Source organism: Pongo pygmaeus, chromosome 16 (assembly GCF_028885625.2).
Source record: "Pongo pygmaeus isolate AG05252 chromosome 16, NHGRI_mPonPyg2-v2.0_pri, whole genome shotgun sequence".
Taxonomy (NCBI): Eukaryota; Metazoa; Chordata; class Mammalia; order Primates; family Hominidae; genus Pongo; species Pongo pygmaeus.
In genome coordinates, this window is record NC_072389.2 from 105,050,376 (window position 1) to 105,077,430 (window position 27,055).

At 36.0% G+C, this 27,055-nt stretch overlaps 1 protein-coding gene across 10 annotated transcripts in view; it reads left to right on the forward strand.

The window, feature by feature from the left end:
- The window catches only part of LRRC28 (leucine rich repeat containing 28), a 136,231-nt gene that overhangs the window by 50,949 nt on the left and 58,227 nt on the right, over positions 1 to 27,055 (forward strand). For 2 of the 10 annotated variants that reach the window (XM_054450756.2, XM_054450759.2), the window contains one exon: positions 14,689 to 14,771. The exons of 7 other annotated variants lie outside the window; for them this stretch is intronic. In XM_054450756.2, the coding sequence (XP_054306731.1) occupies positions 14,689 to 14,771 (83 nt within the window). Of the gene's footprint in view, positions 1 to 14,688; positions 14,772 to 27,055 lie in introns of those variants that run through there. One more of the 10 variants, XM_054450762.2, reaches the window with a different exon arrangement.

The following is a 27,055-nucleotide window of genomic DNA, read 5'->3' on the forward strand; positions in this document are numbered from 1 at the left end:
CACAGTCAACCGCTGATCTTGCTTTTTGTCTCTATAGTTTTGACTTTCCAGAAATTTCATGTAAATGTACATAACCTCATATTTTAGTAGTTTAAATGTATATAACCTCATCTTTTATTGCTTAGTAATGTTTTATTGTATGGATGTGCCATATTTGGTTTATTCATCAGTTGTTTATTTAGGCTGTCTCCAGTTTGGGCTGTTAGGAATAATGTTGCTATGAACATTTGTGTACAGGCTTTTTGTGGGCATATGTTTTCTTTTCTCTTGGATAAATACCTAGGAGTATAATTGCTGGATGTATTTTTAACTTTGAAAGAAACTGCCAAACTGTTTTCCAAAGTGGCTGTACCATTTTACGTTCCCACTAGCAGTGTATGAGGGTTCCAGTTCCTCATCCTTGCCAACATTTGGTATCTTCAGTCTTTTTTATGGTAGCTATTCTAGTTGCTGTATAGTGGCATCTCATTGTGTTTTAAATTTGCATTTCACTAATAACTAAAGACTAAGCACCTTTTCATGTGTCTATTTGCCATCTCTTTGGCAAATATTAACTATGCCTATCTTTTGGCCATTTTTAAATTGAGTTGTTTATTTTCTTATTATTGTATTGTCAGAGTTCTTTATGTATACTGGTGTTAATGGATAATTTTCATAAAAAAGCGAAGATCGTGACTCCCATACAGATATAAAAAATTTAAAATGTGGCAAAGCTTTTATTTAACTCATTAGTGAGTAAATTGATGAGGTGTTATAACCAGTTCAAGGAGAATCCCTAGAACACACACATTTATAGATCAAGAATATAAAAATGGCCTGGGCATGGTGGCTCATGCCTGCAATCCTAGCACTTTGGGAGGCCGAGGCGGGAGGATCACTTGAGGTCAGGAGTTTGAGATCAGCCTGGCCAACATGGTGAAACTCCATCTCTACTAAAAATACAAAAATTAGCTGGGCGTGGTGGCGCATGCCTGTAATCCCAGCTACTCAGGAGGCTGAGGCAGGAGAATTGCATGAATCCAGGAGGTGGAGGTTGCAGTGAGATGAGATCTCGCTATTGCACTCCAGCCTGGGGGACAAGAGTGAAACTCCATAGCAAAAAAAAAAAAAAAGAATAGAAATGAATATTCAAATGGAGGCAAAGCTGGTTTTCTCAACAAGGACAGAGCATTGTCCCCCCACTGGATGTAATTTATGTGTGTGTTTATAAACAAGAATTGTTTACATCGTTATCAGTTATCTATAGTTTACAGAATTGTAAAATTGCTGTCAGAGACTCAGTATCAGATAACCTGTATGGATATACTAGAGACCAAGGTTAGAAAACTCTGACCTGTGGGCCAAGTCTAGCACTTCATCTGATTTAGTAAATAAAGTTTTTTTGGAATACAGCCATGTCCATTCGTTTACATATTGTCTATGGCTGCTTTTATGCTGCAGTGGCAGAGTTGAGTAGTTGTGACAATGACCATATGGTTTGCAAAAACTATTTACATAAATAGCCCTTTACAGCAAGGTTGTCAACTTTTGTCAACCCCTGTGATTATCTGGATACAAGTCATTTATCAGATACATGATTTGCAAATATTTTTTCTCAGTCTTCGGTTTGTTTATTTTTTTAATTGGGGTGTCTTTTGAAGAGCAAAACTTATTTTTCCTTTTTCCGGCACTCCATTCATTTATATATATTCCTTTTATTTTTTCTTTTTTTTTCAAGACAGGGTCTTACTCTGTCACCCAGGCTGGGGTGCAGTGATGTGATCTCGGCTCACTGCAACCTCTGCCTCCTGGGTTAAAGTGATTCTTGTGCCTCAGTCTCCTGAGTAGCTGGGATTATAGGCACGCACCAACACGCCCGGCTCATTTATTTATTTATTTATTTTTGTATTTTTAGTAGATACGGGGTTTCACCATGTTAGCCAGGCTGGTCTTGAACTCCTGACCTCAAGTGACCCACCTGCCTGTGCCTCTCAAAGTGCTGGGATTACAGGCGTGAGCCACCTTGCCCAGCCTTATATATATTTCTTTATGTGTGTATAGGTAGCAATATTAACAAGAATGAGGGTCTGAAAGACTATTTATTAAAGTGATCTATGGGGATCACAGCCCTATTCAGTATAATTTTTAATCATTTGATCTATTTCTTGCTTTTATTTTTATTTATGTAAAAATACTTACGGCTTTAACCTTGCTTCTCTCATTTTGTTGGGCCTCCACAACAGTGTGCCTCTTATCAACAATATAGGGAGATAGCTGAGACTGTGTGACCCACCCCAATCCTGTGGACCTGCTCACGTGCATCACTGATGGCCAGATCTTAGTGGCAGGAGTTAAGCCAAAGAAGTGAAAGGCTCTGGGTTTTGGCACACATCAGATCAGCTAGGTATATTTTGCTATCCGCTAGAGATCATATAAATACATATATATAAAAGGACACTAGATGAAGGCATGCTGACAGCCAGGATGGTTGCTGGAAGAGTTCATCTCTCAGGATTTTTTATAAATGTGAATGAATTTTCTGTCTTGCTAAATGGTAGTAAATATTGTGAACAGCTTTTTATATCGTCATGGTTGACAAGTCTTTCAGGGCTTTTACAGCGCTGAAACTTGGTTTAATTTTTCTGTAATTTCTAAACTCTGATATTTACATAAATTATCTGTGTAAAGATGTAGATTTTTCTAGCACATATTCATTTAATTTTTTATTTTACAGAACTAAAGTAAAATAAATGCTACTTTGAAATTAAGAAAATGTTTATAATGTTTGAATTTAACAAAATGTTTATAAGAAAAAAGTATTTCTGATATTGCTAAAACTAAAATTCTAACACCTTCAGGATTCAAGCTTTAGCTTTCCATAAAATATCAGGGTTTGTTTATTTAAAGAATGTTAATTAATAGCTACTATCTTTTTTTAAAAGCTCTGTGATGTGCAAATATGGGGTCAGTAAAATTTGGAAAGAGGAATATTATATATTTGTCCTATATTTTTCTATCATTTATAAATTAATTTGAAAATAAAAACAATGGCTTTGTTTTCTTGAAATCCTTCTTTGTGTTTCTCCACTCAAATTTCCTTGAATGTTCAAACTGAGCTCTACATAAAGTATGTTAGTATATATTTGTGAGAATTGTGATGCATAACTTCACATTTCTCCTTCATCACTTAGAAAAAGAGGGCAGTATTTTAGTATCAGTCATTGAGAAATTAAGCCTTGAGTGGTAGTAGTTCATTTATTTTTAACAACATGATTAAGGCTATTCAGAAGAATACTTTTGTTAAACATTTGGATTTTTCCCTTTTGTCTTCATTTAATTATTTCTTAGCATTGCACAATATTAGGCTAAATTACCTTGGTATCTCTAATTAAAAATTAAATATCTTATAATGATGTAGCTTTTAGGGAGACTTGCAGGCTAATGGTGCCGAGGCATTTCTCTCTGCTGTTGTCCCAGACATTGCCCACTCGGTTTCCTAATTTAGTAACAGAAATAAAACTATGCACGACTGGGCAGGTTTGGTATGCCGGCACCCTGCCAGGAAGCATGGGTTTCTTAAGCAAATGGACCGATGGGGATTTGAGGAAAACACAGATTATGTTACATGAGCTTTGCACTTTGCAAATCCCTAACTATTTAAAGGAACTCGACTAACCCGCTGATACCTAAATAAAGTCAGTTTTGTTTAAACATACATACACACAAAATGATATATTGTTTCCTTTTCCAGAATTAAAAATTACCCTTCATATTTGTGTTTTTAATTTTACATTTCTTGTCAACGTTTAAAAGCTCTCTGTTGGTTAAATAATGTATGAAAATTATTGTTAATTTTGTTAAATTCTTTTATGTATTTGTAATACCCTTCCATATAGCATAACATAAAGGAGTTGATAATGTACATATGCATTGTGCTTCTCTGTGTGAGGAAATGAAAGAAAGTTCTGGCAGGTTTTAAAAGAAGCCTAGTTTTATACCTTGGCTCTGGCACCAGCTTGGCTGAGTGACCTTGGTGCCTATTGTCTGTCCTGCACTGTGAGTGTCATGAGTGTTCTGTGTCACGCTAACACTTTAGGTTGGTCTGCAGCAGTTTCTTTGCTGAGTGTTTGAGCATGGGCTGCTTTGCTATCCACTGACATGTTTCCTTCTTGCTGGTGCATCTTGTCTGGCACATCTTTGGTCCTTTTAGGGTCCATTGCCTCTGAATTTGGAGAAGAGCCTTGAGCCCTGAGGATTAGCCTGCTGCTTTTCTCCTTCAAGCCATTATGTGTTTCTTCAGCCTCTGCCATTCATTGTCAGAATGGGGCCAGCTGTTCACTCTGGTGATCTTTGTTTAGTTGCCATTAGACTGTATGTAAACACTGGGGGCAGGTAATTCTGAAGCATGTTTTCATTGAGAGAGAGAGAGTTTATCTCATCTTTTACTAGACTTTTGACAGATAGAAATGAAGAATTCTAATACTTGGGACACTGTGGGTTGGGTAGGGAGAACGATACAGTGTGCAGGGTCCACATCATGCTTAAGGCAGCATTGGTTATAGTGTGGAACAAAGTGGATTTAATATAAACTTAAATTGTCAAATCCCACGGACTTTAGGACCAGTAAGATTTCCCATCCCATAAATGCCATCCAAAAGTGTAAAAGAAAGAATACTAAACACCAAAAATTCTTAACTGAAGTGGTCAGAACATTACTAATCTTTGAAAATAGTTTTTAAAAAGATCTATTCTTCTTCTTTTGAATATCTGAATAAGGCAGATAGATGCCCAGTCCTAGCATCAGAGACCAAAGATTCTAATCCTGTTCATTCATTTTTTAAAATGTAAAAGTTGTTACATATAGAAAAGTTCTTAGACCAAAAGTATGTACTCAATAAATTTACCCTCTTCCTCATCTCATTTTTCTGCCTTCCCAGTTTATTTCTATCCTCTTAGAGTCCACACTCCATGAAGACTGGCTCATTGTTCCTCTGTCATTAGCCTTGCCTTTGTTTTCCTGACTTCCAACACTCATCTCAGTTTTCAAGGGAAACTAAAGATCCTGCAATTGAAAATCTTGTTAAGGTGCAATATGCTATACTTGTTAACAGTAAAGACTTAATTTTGTGTGACCTTGGTCACTGTGGATTCCATTCTGGATGTGAGGGGAAGTCACTGGTGGATTTCTAGCAGAGGAGTGATATGATCTCATTTAAGTTTAAAAGAATGACTCAGATAACTGTAAAGAGGGGCCAGTGATGAAAACTTAAAGGAGGCACCCGCAACAAAAACTGAGACGAGTTAGGAATCTGCCAAAATAACCCCAGCAAGAAATGATGATGGCTTGCACTAGAGTGGCAGCAGAACTGTTGGTGAGAAGCAGTTGGATTTTAGTTTATTTAGTGCTTTATAATTTTCACAGTGTCTCACTCACTTTCTTTTACCAACAGGGCAGGTTTTATCCCTGGTTATAAATAAGAACTCTCGAGGCTCTGAGAGATTATGAATCTTACACAACGTGACTTAGTAAGGTAGAATCGAGACAATGCTAGGTCTTCTGATTCTCAGTAGTGTTTTTTCCAAGTCATTAACATAAATACTTAATCTTCAAAAGAAGTCTGTTTCAAATATTTTATATGATTGAAGAAAGTAAAATCATGTACTAGTGACAGAGCATGGTGGGTCAAACCTATAATCCCAGCACTTTGGGAGGCCGAGGTAGGAGGATCGCTTAAACTAGGAGTTCAAGACCAGCCTGGGCAACATAGTAAGACCCTGTCTCTACAAAAGATAAAATAAAAAACTTAGGCATGGTGGCAAGTGCCTGTAGTCCCAGCTGCTTGGGAGGCTGAGGTGGGGGGATTGCTTGACTCTAGAATATTTGAGGTTGCAGTGACCTATGAACGCTCCACTGCACTTCAGCCTGGGCAATAGAGTGGGACCCTGTCTCCAAAAAATAAATAAATAAATAAATAATCATGTACTAGCTTATAATGCTATATTTATCTCTACATAACAAATTACCACAAAGTTAGTGGCATAAAACAACACACATTTATTATCTCAATTTCTATGGATCAGCAGTCTAAGCACAGCTTAGCTCGATCTGCTTCGGGTCTCAGAAAGCTGCAGCCAAGGTTGGGTTGGCCAGGGCTGCAGTTTCATCCGAGGCTCAACTGCAGACGAATAAAGGAATTCTTGATTGTCTTTGCTATCTAAGAGAAAGAATTAATTCTACTAAGGAATAGTGCCCTTGTCTTTTTTTCTATATTATCACTCCCTTCTCACCTCAGCTTTAGATATATAAACTTAGCAGTTGGAGTATAAATGCTTGTTTATTCCATTCTACAAGAATCTTGGAATGCAGACTCTGTGTTTGTGGGTGTTACCCTCATTTTGCTGCCATGAGTAAATATACTAATTAGGCTTGTTAGTGGTTATTTTCCATTTAGTTTCCTAATTCTGCTTTTGCTGTCAGTCCACTGTCAGGGTGATATTTTGCAGGTTCCTTGGCTGATGAATTAAGAAAATTTGTGGAACCAACCCCTGGGTTCAAAAAACAGAGTGACCCTCAACTGTGATCTGACTTTCCACTCCTGAAGCCTTTCTGAATTCTACCCCAGTTTGGTTGATTGTTATGAACTAGTCTTTATTTGTGTGTATGGCATATAACTGAGGGAAGATGTCTTTTTTTTTTTTCTTTTTTTGAGATGGAGTCTCACTCTGTCACCAAGGCTGGAGTGCAGTGGCACAGTCTTGGCTCACTGCAACCTCTGCCTCCTGGGTTCAAGCAATTCTCCTGCCTCAGCCTCCTGAGTAGCTGGGATTACAGGCACGCGCCACCACGCCTGGCTAATTTTTGTATTTTTAGTAGAGATGGGGGTTTCATCATGTTGGCCAGGCTGGTCTCGAACTCCTGACTTCATGATCTGCCTGCCTCAGCCTCCCAAAGTGCTGGGATTACAGGTGTGAACCACTGCGCCCACTGGGAAGATGTCTTTTAAAAGCTTTTGGGTGCTCTCTTCCACAATTTCTTATCTTAGGACTTCTGCTTATAGAATTGCAAGACTAGATAATTCAGACCAACCCTCCCTTGAGGACAGTGCAGGATGGGCAGTCTGGGAAAACCTGTTTTGAAGGCATTGGTGAGCTAATAAGGTGGTGAAGAATTCCAGGCCAAAGAGATTAAAGCCTTTAAAAATCACTTCCCACTAAAATGAACCAGGTTGCTGTGTTTGAGGCACAACTTGTGGAAGATGTACCCTCGGGACATCTTCTGTCAGAAAACAGAGAATCAGAGACTACTGAGGGTCATGTGAAAATTGTACAGAAGTCAAAAGTGGACTGTTAAGCATAAAAAGCAATGACTGAAATGTATTGAAACATATCACATATAGAAACATGTATGAGTTTGTAATGGTGCTCTTAAAAACTTGTTGGTAAACTCTGGAGGTTGTTATACTACCAACTTGTTCTTCAAAATTTAAAGGGAAAGAATCAAATATTTTTCTGCCTTTTCTAAAACAACTATTTCTCAGGGTAACTGAATAGTTGAAGGTGGGAGAGTTTTTCTACATGGGATAATTATAGTTAATACATATAGAGGGAATGATGGAATTTTAAAAACCAACATTTGTAATTTCTAATGAAATATCTTGGCAAAATCATTAATAGCTTCCTGAACCATTAGGTAAAAAGTTGATAGGAAGCTTTGTATTGAATGGATCGGGCTGATAACACTAGAATCTACTAGTTAATCTTAACTTCACTAGAAGTGGGACAAGCAGACATTGTGTTCTACTACCCAGTGTGATGAAATTGGAAGGGTGTAACCCTCTCCTTATAATGTAATCATGCCAAAGAAAAGTGAACAAGGGATAAGTGAGTATTTTTGATGACACAATGAAGGCACAATAAACCAAATCGAGGATGTTGAAAATTCTATAAGATAAAAATCCATGTAAGTAAATGAAAGACATGAAAATGAAGAAGGGAGAGGGAGAACTGTTATAAATTAAGAGATTTAAGAATCATATCCTTCCATTTCTTCAAGTCATACATGCTGGTCATGCCAACACCATACTCTTCTGTAAGGTGTTTCACACAATACGGCTGTCCACTTTCTCCAACAGTTTGATTTTCTGTGCTGTAGATAAACACAAATGTTTCCTATTTTATCTTATCACTGTTACCCACAGAGGTATTTGCAGGCCTTTTTGACATTTTCAGCAATATATTTACACCACAAAGCAGAGAATAAACAAAAAACCACAGTGAGTAATGCACGTAGGTCTTGGCCCTGTGTGGGTCATGGTGGGGAACCTGCCGTTGGTGTCCTTAGCCTGCACACGTGCCATTTCACTACCCTTTTTGGTTTGCTTGTGTGGGGCTATCTGGGCATGCACAGAAAAGATATATTTCGGCTAAAGGGGACTAGGAGGGTCTTTTCTCTCTTGGGGACATGGAATAAACTATGTGTTGTGTACTTGCATTTTGACTGCAACCTGTCACGTGAGGTCAGGTGTATAATTTTCCACTCGTGGCATCATGTTGGCACTCAGAAATCTTTGGATTTTAGAGCATTTCAGATTTCAGGTTAAGTACTTCTTTCGTTGCTTTACATGAATTGTGATATGTTGTGTATTTGTTCTCATTCATTTCAAATATATTTTCTAATTTTCTTCACAATTTCTTCTTTACCCATGAGTTGTTTACAAGTGTATTGTTCAATTTCCAAGTGTTTGCACATTTCTCAAATTTCTTCCTGTTGTTGATTTTCAATTTAATTCTGTTGTGGTCAGGCTATATTCTTGTATGTTTTCAGTTTTAAAAAGGAAATGTATTAAGACTTGTTTTACATCCTAACATGGGTTGGCAAACTATGACACACAGACCCAGTCTGGTCAGTGGTCTTTTTGTGGTGGTTGTTAATTGCCTGCAAGTGCAGAATGATTTAAAAATTTTAAAGAGTACTCTAAAAAGCCAAGAATATGCAACAGAATCTGTACATGGCCTGCAAAGCCTAAGGTATTTACCATCTGGCTCTTTACTGAAAAAACATGCCACCCCTGCTCTAGAATATGATCTATCGGATATGGTAAATGTATGTGAAATATAAAGGGCTGAATATGTATATTTCTTAATTTCTTTTAAAAAACCCTAAAGATTATTTAAAGCAGTAGTCATAACAGTGAGGAAAGTGGAAACAGAGCTATACTGGAGCAAAGTTACTGTGTTTTACCAGAATTAAGCCAATATTAACCTGAAATATATTGTGATTAATGATGTGTATTGTGATTTCTAGAATAATCACTAAAAAAAAAACCTCAAGAAGTATAGCTAAAAAATTAATAAAGGACATTAAAACAATACACAAATATTTCTACAGTCACGCACTGCTTAATGGGAATACATTCTAAGAAATGTTAGGTGATTTTGTTGTTGTGTGAACATCATAGAGTACACTTACATAAACCTAGATATTATAGCTTGCTACACACTAAGCCATATGGTATAACTTATTGCTCCTAGGCTACAAACCTGTGCAGCATGGTACTATACTGTATACTATAGGCAATTATAACACAATGTGACTTTATTGTTAAAAACTGAGACACTAACACATATTAGCCTAGGCCTACACAGGGTCAAGATAATCAATATCACTGTCTTCCACCTCTAATCTTTTTCCCACCAGAAGGTCTTCAGGGACAACAGCATGTATGGAGCTGTCATTGCCTATGATAACAATGCTTTTTCCTGCACTGTCTCCTGAAAGACCTGCCTAAGGCTCTTTTACAGTTAATTTTTTTTTATAAGTAGAAGGAGTACACTCTAAAAAAGTATAGTCTAATTAATAAACCAGTAACAGAGTTGTTTATTATCAGTTATTATGTACAGTATTTGTATGTGCTGTCCTTTATACAACTGGCAGCATAGTAGGTTTGTGTTTATACCAGCATCATCACAAACATGGGAGTAATGAGTTGTGCTACAGTGTTACAATGGCTACAACTCTCAGTAGGTGATAGGAATTTTTTAGCTACATTATAATTGTATGGGACCACTGTCTCATCTGCGGTCTATTGTTGACCAAAACATAGTTATGTGGTTCATGACTGTATGAGATAAAAAATAGAATGGAAAAACAGAGACACGAAAAGACATGAGATGTAATTTTAAAAATAGCTGAATCACAAATGTAAATATAACAACATCAATAGTAACATTAAATGTGAATGGTCTAAACACTATAATCAAAAGGAAGAGATTTTCCAACTTAGTCATAAAGCAAGACCCAAACTATATTTTGTCAGAAGAGATACAATTTAGGATCAAAGACACAAATAGCGCCAAAAGAAAAAGAAGGAAAAAGATATACCATGCAAACAGGAAATAATAGCTGTAGTAGCTATTTTAGTAACAGACACAATACACTTTAAGACAAGAAATATTGGAACTAAACAAGGACAATTTATAATGATAAAAGGATCAGTATATTGGGAAGATATAAGAATTATAAATGTAGATGCACTTACCAAAAGAGGCCCAGAATACATGAAGCAGAAAATGACATCTGGCTCACACCTGAAATTGAAAGGGGAAATAAACAACTCAGTTATGTTGAAGATTTTAATAGTCCTCTCTTGGCATCTGAGAACAAGTAAAGATATAGAAAACTTCAACAATTTTCTTGACCAACTTGAACTAAGGTAACTCTCCACTCAACAGGGGCAGAACGCATTATTCTTTTGCAGCACACATAGAACATTCTTCTGCAGCACACCTAGAACATTCTTCAGGATAGATCATATGCTAGACCATAAAGCAATTCAGAAGAACTTGATTCCTTCCTGTTATTTTGAATTACCATCTGATAATCATTTTCTTTGAGCCCTTTTAATATTTCTTATGGGGCAGGTTTGCTAGCAACTAATTTTCTCATTTCTTATTTATCTAAGAAGCCTTTATTTTGAATTTAGGGCTGAAGGATAGTTTTCCTGTATGTAGAATTCTTGGTTGACATTTTTTTTCTTCTCCTTACGGATTTTGCCAGTTTTAGGTGACAAAGCTGTGGGATTTTGTCCCCTGCCCCAAATTGAGGGTGCTCTCTCTGGTAGCCAAGCTTTTGGTTTCCTTAGCCCTGTTTTGATAAACTGCTATTCTTATAGACTGGGCTGGGGGTAGGATGTGATAGGAGCCATCCCAACCAAGAAAAGGCTGCAGACTTCCACTGTTCTTGAATGAACAAACACTACTGAATTTATTTTCTGCCTTTGATTGATTTCTAGAGTTCTGAAATAGTTGTTTTTCAGAGTTTTGTCCAGTGTTGTGCTTGTTTTTGATGGAAAAACTTCGCTGAGTTTTTCACATGCCTTAGGTTGCTATTCTTCCAAAATATTCTCAAGCCATTTATTTAATTAGCTATTTAAAAATATTGGCCAGGTGTCGTGGCTCATCCCTGTAATCCTAGCACTCTGAGAGGCTGAGGCAGGTGGATCACTTGAATCTAGGAGTTTGAGATCAGCCTGGGGAACATGATGAAACCCTGTCTCTATAAAAAATTAGCAAGGAATGGTGACACATGCCTGTAGTCTCAGCTACTTGGGAGGCTGAGGTGGGAGGATCACTTAAGCCCGGGAGGTTGAGGCTGCAGTGAGCTGTGATCACACTACTGCACTCCAGCCCGGGTGACAGAGTGAGACCTTGTCTCTAAATAAATAAATGAACAAATAATTTTGTAAAGATACAAGGAGCTCACAGAGCTGCGGAATCCATATTTTTGTCATGAATTTGTAACAATGTTTTATCATCTCTGATTCTCTGGCACTTCTATTCTAAAGTTACTGGGTAAGTTCCTGTGTTCACAGTTACTGACAAAAACATTGGGAATATGTTTTTATGTTCTTTCATTTACTGCGATGGTATTTGTCTGGGTGTGTAAACTGCTTTAAAGTGTATGAAAGCCTTCTTACCCGCTTCACCTAACCTGGGTTTTCAGTTCCTCTATAAGATGTTTGAACATCATTCTCTAGTGGAGAAAGTAGCCTTTAACTTGTCATTTTAGTGAATTATTCTTAGTGCAAGCATACATATAGAAATCTTTCTGGTATTAGCATTTTTTTGAAGTGTGGCTCATGCAGGACAATGGAATTTACTTCATTCTTGCAGATTCATATAGCTAAAGACAAATGTAAATCTTTGGTTGTAGCTTTCTCTGAAAGCAATAAGATATACAACTTTAAATCTTGGATTTTATTTACATAGGGTGCTATTTGACATCAATTTTTATTCTCTTTACTCCAAAGGAATAAAATAGTAAAAGCTAGAAAATGTTTTTCATAGATTTTCAGCTCTTCAGAGGATGAAAACAAATTTTATCATCAAACAAGGAATCATGCAGTTCTTGTAAAAATTCCCAGAGGAGCACAGTATAATTTCAGTGTTGATTATTTATTTAAAATATTATACATAATTTAGTTTTTGAGGACAACAGCAGATCAACAGACAGTAATATCTAGGTAACAGGAAAGTAAATTCATTTTATTGTTTTAGATGCTGTTTAGATACTGTCATTGTATTGTTTCTGTGATAGAAAGTTTCTTGGTGTTTTGAATCATTAACCAAACGAACTTTCTTATTCTCTTATTATAGGCTTAAAATGAACTTCCAGTGGAAAGTCACTACTACTATCCTAAAATTTTTTGGTGGGAAACAGAATTCCAGGATCTCATGCCAGTAGTGTTATTGACAGTCCGTATGCTTGTTTGTTGATTAAACTCAATTTTGAAACAATTATAGACTCATATGCTGTCCATATATTTTGAACCAATCATATTTTTTTCTTTTTAATTTTTTCCAGCTATTACCTGGTTTTGTACAAATTAGCTAATGCTACTTTGTGGGTAATGAAGGAGGCCATATAGAAAGATTTGAAGTTGACTGCTACTCTGTGGCCCCAATTTTGTTAAGCACCAACTATGGTAATAGTCATGATTAAGATAAGGTATCAGAAATACCATCTTCAGGCCAGACATCTGGCTCACACCTGGAGGCTGAGGCAGGAAGATGGTTTGAGGCCAGGAGTTCCAGGATATAGTAAGTCGTGCATTCCAGCTAGGGCAACAGAGCGAGAACCTGTCTCCAAAAAAAGAAAAAGAAACATAATCTTCACCTACTAGAAGCCTGTTTCCCACTCATGAAATTCTTATTTTAAATTATGAATTCGTAACAAAAAGCATCATACATTTTAAAAAGTTGAGTAAAGCATCAAATTAACAACTTTTGTGTGCTAGTAATGGAATCTGCTCATGTTTTCTAGAAATTTTAACTTAAATAAAACATTTAGATATTAATGCTATATTGGCTCAACCAGTAAGCCTTTTATAAAGTTTGTTGTATCTGTGTTGACAATATTTCTGAATGTAAGGTTATATAAAAATCATTTCATCCATACTTTTGGTTACTCATAAAATATAATTTGTTATATATGCTACTTATATCTCTTAATGAAAGTGAATACAAAGGAAATAATTATTTGAACAGTAGTTGTATCCATGTTTTTGTAGACTCATTTCAAAACAGAGTGCTCTTTTTTTCCTTTTAATTTTATTTACTCTAGCATTCTGTCTGGCCCTTTTCTTGTGAAGAATTTCTAAGGTAGAAACCACTTGCCTCTAATAAGGAACTAGAGAAATGGGAATTAGGGAATAAGGAAATAGGGAATTAGGGAATAAGGAAAGTCATTTTTTTTGGTGGAAAGATTTGAAGGAAATTATGGATACAGTTCGTTCCATATTTTATGAGAAACTTTTAAATTCTATTACTGTATTGGGAACATGTGCCATAAGGGGCTGAAGGCCTGTTTTTGCCTATAGGGAAGAAAGTAGAAAATTAATGGATGATAGGAGAGAATTATTGTACAAAGAGAGATTTGAGGTAGGATTTAAATAGAAAACTCTTAAAAAAAAACAAAAAAACTCTTTGAACATCCTTCAGGAGAACTACAAGAATAAAACAGTATCTGTAAAGTATTGAAAAGACCCTGGCGGATACAAGCTTGGACACCAGGGAAGGTTTTTTGTGTGTTTGTTTTTTAAAGATGGGCTCTTGCTCTGTTGCCCAGGCTGGAGGAGTACAGTGGCATGATCATAGCTCACTGCAGCCTCAAAATCTTGGGCTCCAGCAGTCCTTCTCCTTGGCCTCCAAAAGTGCTGGGATAACAGGTGTGAGCCACCTACTGGGCCTTTTTTTGGGGGGGGCGGTCGGGGGGAAGGTTTTTTTTAAAGCATAGCCTAAAGTTATAATAGTCAGAGCCTCATAAATGTTGCATATACACAAGTATGCCAATGACCACGAGTATTAGACTAGGATTTAGCATCCCATTTTCATTTCGTTTCCCTTGAGCAGTGTCCAAAATAATTCCTTTTTATTTTTCCTGTATAAAAGGAAAAAAGATTAGAGCTACTATTAAAAATGTCTATGCCTTTCTGATGGAATACCTAGGGAAAATGTGCCTTAAAAGGTTGATAACCAACCTTTTCCAAACTTTCTTTACATGTTCTGTGAAAAAGTGTGCGGTGGCCAAATGTATGGGAACCTGCTGGTGAATCACAATTAAGTGGGTTTCCTGACTCGATAATGCTCTGTGATATGCTAATGTGTATTACAGTAAACTGTATAATGTATTGTTTTTCCTAAACTTAATAGACCACGAGAACATTGCTCTGAACTGGTGTTCCTGTGAACACAGTTGGACTAACCACTACTTGAGATGTGTGTTGTTCCATAAGGTCAGTAGTAAAAATTATTACAGACATTTGGTTTTACTTAAAGTTAATTTAAAAATTAGATGTCAGCTTTCTTTTGTTCTTTTTTTTAAGTTGCTTTTTGGGGTGTTGTTTTGCAATAATTCCTATATTTTGCTAATCTGCCAGTTCAAATAATAGGAGAGTAGAACATTTGGAAAAGTTGGAAAATGTTAATATTCTTGGAAATTTTATTTGCAACTAAAGCATTTCTGAAAAAAATATGACTTATAAAACACCTGTCATCTCTGCATCGTTGAACTGTTTGCTATTCTCTATAAACATACAAGTTTTATTGTTCTTTTCCACTGTTTTGTTACTTCCTATTATTGAGGAGCATTTAAAAGCTTTGTTGATGCAGTGCACAACAAAAGATTTATAGAACACAATAAAAGATTTTGAATTCTGGTATGTATTGACTTCTTGCAGCAAAGCAGTAGTCCTCTTTGTAGTATCTTTGCAACGACTGGGAATAAATAGAAATCTGAAGAAATACGTTTTTATGTGTTCTCATTAGAAGCATCATACAATTTTCTATAATACTTGTAATTGACAGAAACTATGAAATTTGAGATTTAAAAAAATTTTATAATGACAGAACTTGAGAGACCCTCAGCAATATAGATTTGCATAAAAGCATTATATATACGCATTTATTAAATTTTTGCTTTCTGTTGCAGTGAACCAGAATATCATTAGGAAACTCAAATTTTTAGAATTTTAATCACAGATTTCAGTGTGATAATTCTTAGCTAAAGTAAATACAACTAATAAATAAAAATGTAGCAGGTGCTTAGAATTGTTTTGTTTCTTGTTCTAAGGAATCCCAAACTGTGTGAGGAGGCACCATTAAATAATTAATTTTTATTATAGAAGTAGTTCATAGCAATAGAAATAAAAGTTTAAACAGCATAGGAAATTTTGAAATGAAAAGAAAACATCTTTCTGTGCCACATTTCATTTCTACCCTTGATATTAATCATTTTTGAGTCTTTTTTTCCCACTCTGTAGGTGGTTATCTGAGAACTCCAAACAAGAGCAGACAGTAAATTTAGAGACTTTGCTTTTGTATTAAGATTAATAACCAATACGTGCCTATTCAGAAATCTCTAATGCAATGTTTTTCATGTAAATTGTGACGTGAGTTTCTTATTGTTTCTTACAAAGGCTATATATTCATATTTAGAAATCAAAATTATATATTGTATTTAGTATGGAAGTATTTTAATTGAGAGGTGTTTTTTTTAAACTAGATAATTTTTGTGTTGTGCATGTGTTTTTCCAGTGGTTTCCAAGTGTTCTATCAGTGGAGGTCATCAACTGCTTTCTGTTTTTCATGGGAATTTCAAAGAAAGAAACTGGAGTGAATCAATTTGGTAATCTGAAATGTATATGCACTAAAATGTTTTCCTTTAAAATTTCTTCCTGTTTTGAATTTAGAAAGTGAGATGAAAGCAGTCATCATTATTATATCATTCTTTCCAGCAAGTAAAATAGAGATTACTTTTACTTATTCTGTGCAAAGTAGTAAAGTTAAAAAATAAATTTTTATTCTGGACTATGATGCTGTGATATTTCTTGAGGCAATGATTAGAATAGTTTTATACCAACAATAGACACCTTGTGGCCTCATTCAGGTCAAAGCCTAAAAACCCCATTGTGCCAACTCAGTGAAGAGAAAAAAGCCTACCTAGAAGAAGTCTGTAAAATTGACCATCGCTAAAATAAAACATAAAATGAAAATCTGCGTATGTGGTCTCCATGAATCTTGAAGAATGAGGAAGATAAAGGATTTTTCCAAATAGAAATCCATGTACAGACACAAAGTGATAACAAAGATGCTTTTAGAATAAATGCTTTTAAAAATCAAAGACAATATATCTGAAAAAGAGATAAATGCCATTTCTCCATAGCAGTTAGTTATATTATAATTGTCACTTAGCAAGAATACTTTATTGACTAGTTGGTTAGATACCCAGTGAACACCTGGGAAATAACTTATTTGGAAGAATACTGAATGAAATTCTAGTGCATAATTTAGTCACACACAAAGCACGAGGTAAAATGTCAAAACAGTGTGGTTTTTTTTTAAATTACTGTCTTTAACATTTAAAAATTTCTACTGGGAATTAATTGGCAAGCTTGACACCTAGACATAAATATTTAAATCAAATTCATTTTTCTTATGTTTCTCAGATTTCATATGTTTGGGAACATTTTATTTTATTTTATTTTATTTTTAAATTTTTTATTTTATTTGAGACAGAACCAGGCTAGAGTGCAGTGGTGCAATCTCGGCTCACTGCAACCTCTGCCTCCTGGGTTCAAGCTATTCTCTGCCTCAGCCTCCCAAGTAGCTGGAACTACAGGTGCCCGCCACCACGCCCAGCTAATTTTTTTTGTACTTTTTAGTAGAGACGGGGTTTCACCATGTTGGCCAGGCTGGTCTCCAACTCCTGACCTCAGGTGATCCTCCCGCCTCAGCTTCATGAAGTGCTGGGATTACAGGCGTGAGCCACCGTGCCCAGCCGGGAGCATTTTATTTTAAAACTCCCAAATAATATTTAATTATCTTTTATAAATATAATAGATATTCTGTTAAGACGTCTTCTTAATTGCTAATATAATTTTTTTAAGTTCTTCTTGTATATTGCTTATATTAGACAAATGCATAATTAATAGATTTTCTCGGTGTGCTTCCTGGTATTGTTCCTAACTTTAAGTTATGGTCATTTGTTACTAAATATAACCTGCCACACATTCAAAAGTTATGAATATACAGCAAGCCTCTTATAATATGGACAGTTGTGTCCTATACTGGCAGACCCTAAGTAATGTATTACTAAGGGTTATAAAAAAATAAACATGAGTTCATGTTTAAATTTGTAGACCATTACTCTTCAGAGCCAAAATAATTGCTGGATAGGTTCCAAAGCAAGTTTCCCAACACCTGGTTAACTCCTGGTGCCTTTGAAACATGTTATGCACTTGGAATTATAGGAGAGAACACTTGCTAGTAAGCATGCAGCTATAATGGAGTATAATAAGAGCATGGAGAAATATGCTGGTGCTGTTTGAGCCCTACAAGCAGTCACCCCTTCAGACTTACTGGATCATGATGTGAACCAAAATTGAACTATTTCTGGCCCTTCAAATAGACCAGGTAAGACATAGATTTGGTTTTGCCAAACTGGGTGGATCTGGTTGTACCTTCTCGAATGTGAAAATGATGTAATAGTTAAACAAATACAACCAGATTCCAAATTTATAAAGTCAGATCATTGTTAATTCCTTCAGATTAGTTAATCTTGAAAATACACTTATTGCAAAAAGACTTCATGGTTTTTAAATTTAAATAAGATCTAATCGAGTTTCTAAATAATTCCAAAAACAAAAGAACATCATTGTTCTAAGAATGCCTCTGAGCTGTCATTGAGTATGTTATTCAGAGGATGCCAATCTTGTTTAAATATGAAAAAAATGTTTTGGACTTGCCTTCAGAGTTTGAGGCATGTTCTTCTCAATATAATTGATGGTATCATATCCTTATCATTTTGGGGGTAGATTTGATCCCTAGAATCCATGAAAAAATTCTATATCAAGATCTTCATGGAATTTCAAAACAAATTTCAAAAATATGAATGAACACATATCATTGGATTGGTTTTGCTGGCTTATGATCTTGAAGGGCAATATTTATTTGCTTACATGACTTCTGACATGCCTGCTGAAAATTTAGTTATGTTATTGTATAGTCAACTCTAAGTTATGCACATTACATTTATTTCTGTAAAACTGTGTCAGCTATATAGCAGATCACACACACAAATTTGAAAATGCATAACAGACTGGGGCTACTTAGCTTGTGGGCAGCTGGTCTTCTGTCAGTAATGTCTTATAGAACACTCCCATCACTTGCATTCACAGAGGTAATTATAAGACATTAAGGAAAACTTAAATTATGTTAAATGTGCAACAAACCTCTAGCAGTCTTGGATTTCACTTTTTTTTTCCTCCAAGGATTTGTGAGTTTTCTCAAAAGTCCACAACTGTTGTAATTTTGCTAAGCAACAAATCTGAATCATAAGTGTGAGGTTTGTGTGCAGCTGCAAGTCTGGTCTGCGGCCACTGAGCAAGTGAGGTAGTTTAAGGAATACATTAAGTCAAAAAATATTTACTGTGCACCTACCATGTGCTAGACTCTGCTAGGTGCTAGGAATATGGGGAATATAGCGGCAAATAAAGTCAAAGCCCCTGTTCTTATGAAATTTATTTTCTAGTGGGAGGTACACACTGTGGTTTGACATGTAAATAAATGAATAAGTAATTAAATAAGTAAATGCAGGGAGGGAATAAATAGGATGCTACAATTGAGAAATAGGGAATCTGCTTGAAGTCAGGGAAGGCCTTTGTGAAAATGTGATGGTAACGTTCTGAAACACAAGAAAGAGTCTATGGTTTGGAGGGTTGGGAAGGAGCATTCCTGACCGAGGAATAGCAGATTCAAAGGCTCCGAGGGAAGAAATAACTTGACACTTCATTGGGCCAGACAGGAGGAAGGACAAGGTAATTAGATTGTAGTGAGGTGGGGAAGAGAGGTGGGTCAGGGCTGATCTGGAGACCATGTTACTAGTAAGATGGTGTTAGAGATTTTATTGAAGTGCAGCAGAAAGCCAGGGCAGAGTTTGGGGGCAGGAAAGGAACATGATCTGATGTATATTTTAATGTCACTGGCTTCTGTGTAGAAAATAGATTGGAGGGGGTGAGAATAGAAGAAGAAGACCAATGGGGAGACTTGTTGGTTGAGTTCAGGCAAGAGATGGTAATAGGCTGAGCTTGGTGTCAACAGTAGAGGTGGAGAGGCTAACAGATTCGGTATGGATTTTGGAGTGTGGACTCTTATGGGGCCCTCACCTACCTTTGTTCTATATTTCTCTCTATTCTATAGAGGGTATAAGTTACAGTGGTGTTCCCAGATTTGGTCATTACCCAGTTCATAAAATATCAATAAAATAAGGGTATGTTCTTTGCTTTTTAAAAAATAAATGATTAAAAGGTTTTAAAAGGTATACTTTTCTTACCTGGAAAATTATCTTCAGACCCCCATTAGGGTCCAGATACCATTTTACAGTATGCTAATCACATTCAAGTTTATTCTTTCAGCAAAGAGATAATGGTGCCTCCTGTGTTCCAGGCACAGAGCTAAGGCGTGTTATTGCAAAGGTGGGCAAGACAGTTCCTGCCCTTTAAAAGGTCATGTCCTGGGGCAAAGCAAGCAAGAGCCAAATAAACAGCTAAGTTACTATTCAACTTTGTGGAAAGAACCAGGCTACTGAGTTAGCTTGGGTGGATGGTGGCTAGCGAGGCTTTGACCACTTTGTTGATGCTGCTGATTTTTCTGTGGTATTTCTGTATTTAATTTAATTTCTGTTCTTTTCTATCATCCAGTAATTTCTCACAATTTCTGGTCCATGACGCCTGCCAGTATTTTTTTTTACTGCTTTTGTAGTTTCTCTTTCCCACCTTTTAAAAAAATGTACACTCAGAAACATCTCAGAATGGAAGCATCAAAGTTTACTTGTATTATTAAGCATAATTTACCACAATTTGATTTTGGCTCCCTGGTCTGTGAGCATGATTCACCCCACGTGTGGAGACCAGGTCCTTTCTAGATAGGCTGCTTATTTGCAGTGACCAGTCTGGATTTAAAAATATAAGTACAATAATTCGGTGTTAAAGGATTTTAATCCTCATATCAGAGAATCAGGTTAAACTCCTTCTTAGGAAGATATGAATTCTGCTTTTTAAAAAATGATTTTAGACTATATCTAGGATTCGATCCCAATTGTTACAAGGAATGTCTAAGAGATTGCATTGTTTGATAATTGCAGTTAAGTGTGTGGGACATCGTGAATGCTGTTCTTAGCTTTAAAAATTGACTAATATTTCAAGTGAATCTGAATTGCTTTTAATTTTTTTAATTGTCCAAGGAAGATAGTGCTTCACAGTTTCTGAAAGTCATCTATCTCCCAATAAAGAGCCCTTTTCTCTGTGTTAGAGTTAACAAACATATTTGTGTTTGCAGTTATTTTCATAATAAAAAACTTCATCAATTACAGAAGTATTTATATTGAGTTTACATTTAGAATATTTTGTAGTATGAACTGAAAATTAGAAATAAATACTAACTTTTCTGTTATGTATTATTGAATTATATGGGATATTTTAATCACTATTAACCTCCTGAGTTAGGTGTTACTCTTTTTTCTTTAACAGCGATTCGATGATCGAAATAGTTGAGTAAATAACCCAAAGTTGCATAGCCAATAAGTAACAGGATTATGGTTTGAACCTATTTGTACGTACCAGAGTATGTGCATTCCACAGCTCAAGAGAAAGAAAATGGATATAAAAAGGAAGACTTACTGTACACCAAATGAAATTTGGCATTGAAATGTTGTCTTTTATTTATTTGTACAGTAGTCCCCTATTATCTGTGGGAGTATGTTCCAAGACCCCCAGTGGGTGCCTAAAACCTCAAATAGCACTCAACCTTATATACACTACATTTTCTTGATCTAATAACCTAAATGACTAAGTGACTAATGGGCGAGGAGGGTAGACATTGTGGATACACTGGACTAAGGGATGATTCATATAATGAGATTTCATCATGCTACTCAAAATGGCATGAAATTTAAAACTTACGAATGGTTAATTTTTGGAATTTTCCATTTAATATTTTCAGACTGCAATTGACTGTGGGTAACTGAAACTTCAGAAAGCTAAACCGCGGATAAAGGGGGATTTCTGTATGTTCTCAACCCAGTGTGCTCTGGAGCTCAACTTAGAGCTATTTTTAGTGGTACCGGAAAAAGCAAGTGCTTAAAAATATCAAGTCTGTTATTGACTCTCTGTGGTCACTAGCTTGGTGTGGAGTGGGTGGCTTCTTTCCCATTCCCATTTAAATTTTAGGTTAGGTCATTGTGCATCGGCACAGAACTATGATTTAAAGGGGACTTACTGTGTTTTTCTTTTGAAATTGACACCATAATGTTATTTTTGTGCCTAATCTAAGTAATTACTATGTGGCAATAATAAAATCATTTTCAGAGTATTCTATAAGTAGCTGAAAAGTTTCAAGGTATTGTGTATTTAGCACAAAAATAAACAATGCAAACAACTGTGAAGTTAGAGACACTAAGGAAATAAGGTGTACAGACTTAACGCTTGCTCCCAGGGAGGGGGTAGAAAGGATTGGGAGTGGTGTGAAAAGAGTAGGATTCTACCAGGATTCCAAAAAGAATGCATTGTAACTCTATGGCAGTAATACAACATTAATTTCAGCATGACACAGCAATAAATATTTAAAATCAGCCTGTCAATTTCTACCAAAAAAAGCCTCCTGGGATTTTGATAGGGATTGTGTTGAATCTGCAGATCAGTTTGGGAAGCGTGCCATCTCACCAGTGTTGTCTTCAAATCTATAAACATGAAATATCGTTCTGTTTATTTAGATCTTCTTTAATTTCTCTCAGCAGTATTTTGCAGTTTGCAGCATATAAGTTTTGTAGTACTTTCGTTCGGTTTATTACCAAGTATATAGTTTTTTTTGGTGCTGTTGTGAATGGAATTATTTTCTTAATTTAATTTTGGAATTGTTTTTTCCTGATATATAGAAATGCAATTGATTTTCTAATATTGATCTTGTATCTAGCAGCCCTTTAAAACTTGTTTATTAGTTCTAACAGTTTTTGTGGATCCCTTAATTAGTATTTTCTACTAAGGATCATTTTATCTGTAAATAAAGTTTTACTTCTTCTCTTCCATTCTTGATGCTTTTTGTTTGTTCAGTTTTTGCCTTCCGGCCTTTGCTAGAATCTCCAGTATATTGTTGGGTGGCAATGGAAACACTCAGCCTCCTTGCCTTGTAGGCAGAAGGGGGATTTAAGGGGAAAGCACTCAGCCTGTCACCATTAACGTAGTGTTCCATGTGTTCTCAGCTAGAGGTGTTTTGTAGATAGATGCCCCTTATTGGTTAAAGGAGTTGCCTTTTGTTCCTAGTTTGTTGAGAGTAGTTATCATGAGTGGATTTTAGATTTTGTGAAATGCTTTATTCTTATTCCATGAACATGTATATTACATTGATTTTTCAGGTGTTGAACCAACCTTACATTTCTAGCATCAGACCCACTTGTGGGGAAGAGAGGTGGGCCAGGGCTGATCTGGAGACCATGTTACTAGTAAGATGGTGTTAGAGATTTTATTGATGTGCAGCAGAAAGCCAGGGCAGAGTTTGGGGCAGGGAAGGACCACGATCTGACGTATATTTTAATATCACTTTGGCTTCTGTGTAGAAAATAGATTGGAGGGGGTGAGAATAGAAGAAGAAGACCAATGGGGAGACTTGTTGGTTGAGTTCAGGCAAGAGATGGTAATAGGCTGAGCTTGGTGTCAACAGTAGAGGTGGAGAGGCTAACAGATTCGGTATGGATTTTGGAGTGTGGACTCTTATGGGGCCCTCACCTACCTTTGTTCTGTATTTCTCTCTATTCTATAGAGGGTATAAGTTACAGTGGTGTTCCCAGATTTGGTCATTACCCAGTTCATAAAATATCAATAAAATAAGGGTATGTTCTTTGCTTTTTAAAAAATAAAAAAAATGATTAAAAGGTTTTAAAAGGTATACTTTCTTAACTGGAAAATTATCTTCAGACCCCCATTAGGATCCAGATACCATTTTACAGTATGCTAATCACATTCTAGTTTATTCTTTCAGCAAAGAGATAATGGTGCCTCCTGTGTTCCAGGCACAGAGCTAAGGCATGTTACTGCAAAGATGGGCAAGACAGTCCCTGCCCTTTAAAAGGTCATGTCCTGGGGCAAAGCAAGCAAGAGCCAAATAAACAGCTAAGTTACTATTCAACTTTGTGGAAAGAACCAGGCTACTGAGTTAGCTTGGGTGGATGGTGGCTAGCGAGGCTTTGACCACTTTGTTGATGCTGCTGATTTTTCTGTGGTATTTCTGTATTTAATTTAATTTCTGTTCTTTTCTGTCATCCAGTAATTTCTCACAATTTCTGGTCCATGATGCCTGCCAGTATTTTTTTTACTGCTTTTGTAGATTCTCTTTCCCACCTTTTAAAAAAATGTACACTGAGAAACATCTCAGACCCACTTGTTCATGATGAATAATCATTTTAAGTGTTGCTAGCTTTCATTTGCTAATATTTTGTTAAGGACTTTTGCACTTACGTTCATGAGGGATATTGGTCTGTAGGTTTCTTATGTGTTTTTGTATGGTTTTAGTATCAGGGTAATGTTCATAGAATGAGTTGGAAAGTTTTTCCTCCTATTTTCTGAGACAGTTTGTGAACAATTGATATTACTTCTTCCTTAAATATATAATAGAATTGAAATATTTGATAGAATAGAAAAGCCATCTGGACCTGGTCTTTTCTTATGGGAGGATTTAAAGATTTAAAATTACGAATTCAGTTGTTTTTTTTTTTTGAGACAAGAGTCTTGCTCTGTCGCCTAGGCTGGAGTGCAGTGGCACGATCTCGGCTCATGGCAACCTCCACCTCCTGGGTTGAAGCGATTCTCCTGCCTTAGCTTCCCGAGTAGCTGGGATTACAGGCGTGCACCACCACGCCCAGCTAGTTTTTGTATTTTTAGTAGAGATGAGATTTTACTATGTTGGCCAGGCTGGTCTCAATCACCTGACCTCAAGTGATCCACCCACCTCCCAAAATACTGGGATTACAGGCGTGAGCCACTGTGCCAGGCTACTAATTCAGTTTTTTAACTTGTGATACATCTATTTAGATTTTTAATGACTTCTTGAATTTGGTAATTTGTATCTTTTTAAAAATATGTTTATTTAAATTGCTAATTGGTTGAAATAAATTTGTTCATATTATAGTATGTCCTTTTAATCGTTTTAATTTCTGTAAAGTTAATAGTGATATTTCATCTTTTGTTCCTGGTTTTCCTAATTCAAGTCAGTTTTCTTTTTCTGTGTATGTATTTATTTGCTTTGGTTAGTCTAGCTAAAGGTTTGTCAATTTTGTTGTCTTTTTAAAGAACAAACTTTTGTTTTCATTGACTTTTTTTTCTGTTGCTTTTCCAATTTCTATTTCATTGATATCTACTCTAATTTTTATTGTTTTCTGCTTATTTTTATTTTAGTTTTTACTTTTTCTTTTTTCTAAAGGTGGAAGCTTAGGAAATGGATTTGAGAACTTTCTTTTCTAATATAGGCATTCGAAGCTTTAAATCTCCCACTAATCATTTCCTTGGCTACATTCTATGAATTTTGATATCTTGTGTTGGTTGTTTCTATTTGGCAAAAATATTTTCAAAGTTTCCTTCTGATTTATTTTATTATTATGGGTTATTTAGAAGTGTGTTGTTAAATTCCAAATATGGGGATTTCCTAGATTTCTTTCTGTTGTTGATTTCTAATTTAGTTACCTTTTGGTCAGAGAACATACTTTGTATGATTTAAATTCTTTTAAATGTGAGACTTAGTAGTCTAGCATGTGGTCTGTCCTGGAGAATATACCATGTGCACTTGAAAAGAATGTGTGTATTCTGCTGTAGTGTTCTTCTTAGATGTCAAATTAGTTCAGTTTGTTTGTAGTGCTGATCGTAATCCTGAAAGATACAATCCTGAATGTGAGAACCGCAAATGTTGAAAGATCAAGTTTCCTAAAGATCAGAACTCCTAACATATAAAATTCTAAAAGTCACAATTGTGAAAGATCAAAATCCTGAATGTTGAAATCCTGAAAGCTGAATTCTAGGGAAGGAGTTTTAGTACATTTTGGTTTTACCAGGATAGTTGTATCATGTTAGGTGGAACTATTACCTTGTTATTGTCTTTATTTGGAAATTAGGTATGGTTTAAGGAGACACATGAGTGCCAGGTTGACAAGGAGTGGACTCGTGGCCTTAATTTTAGGTGTCAACTTGACTGAATTAAGAAATACCTAGAAACTTGATAAAGCATTATTTTGGGTGTGTCTGTGAGATAGTTTGCAGAGGAAACTAGCACATGAGTCTGAGTGGACTAGGTAGGGAAAATCTGCCCTCATTACTGGTGGGCACTATCTAGTAGGCCAGAGAGAACAAATACTGAAGGCAAATTGGTCTCTGTCACAGAGAAGGGACAGCCTTTTCTCCTGCTGCCTTAGACATTAAAATTCCAGGTTTGACATCCTTTGGGCTCCAGGATTTACACCAGCAGCCCGCTGGGTCCTGAGGCTTTTGATCTCAGACTGAGAGTTGCATCATTGGCATCCTTAGTTCTGAGGCCTTCAGACTGGGACTGAGCCACACTGTAGATATCCCAGGGTTCCAGCTTGCAGACAGTCTGTCATGGGACTTCTCATACATGAACTGATTCCCGTAATAAATCCCTTCTCATATATCTATATACATATATCTTATTGGTTCTGTCTCTTTGAAAAACTCTAATACAGATTTGGTATTGGGGAAGCCAAGTGTCATTCCTTCTTAACATTTTCCTTTTAACACAGTGGAAGAGGTCAGTGAAATTGTTCTCTTGCAAAAACGCTGTGATAAATTAAGTGTATGAGGCTACTTAATGGTAAAAGATAAATTTTAAAATATAATTGGTGCTGTGAATACAGAAAATCACTTAATTGTAATGGTCAACCAATAACCAGACTTTTAAATAGACAGCATACACTTCAAAAATTTGTAGACCACAGCCACCCTCCAAATATAAGTGGAGAGAGTTTTGAAGATCATAGAAGTGAAAATGCAAGTAAAAAATACAAGAAATCTCCCCTGCCAAATTTTTCAGTGATGTACAACTTCTGCCCCTTCGCACATAGTGCCAGTTTGTTATGCTGAGCATTTCATCTTCGCATAATTTCCAACACTCAAGGTATAAATTGTGTAAAAATTTCGAGTTCTAATTTATTGTGTGCATTTTTATAAATCTGAGTCCATAAAAGTACATTATTACAATGTTAACTTTGGGTATAAGCATTGGGCATGTGTGGAAAAGGTTGAAACTTCCTCAGTAAATGAAGAGATGTCCATTTTGTACATCTGCATACGTGAAAGATAAAATTCCTTGAGATCTTTGCTCTTTAGGTATGGATAACTGCATATTCAGTGGTTGACCCATCATAGTTTTTCATTGATCTCGTCAGAAGACTTAGGTTGTTCATCACGGTATTTCATGCAGCTGACTGCAGTTATAAAGCTGGCTGCACATGGTTGCCAACCATAGT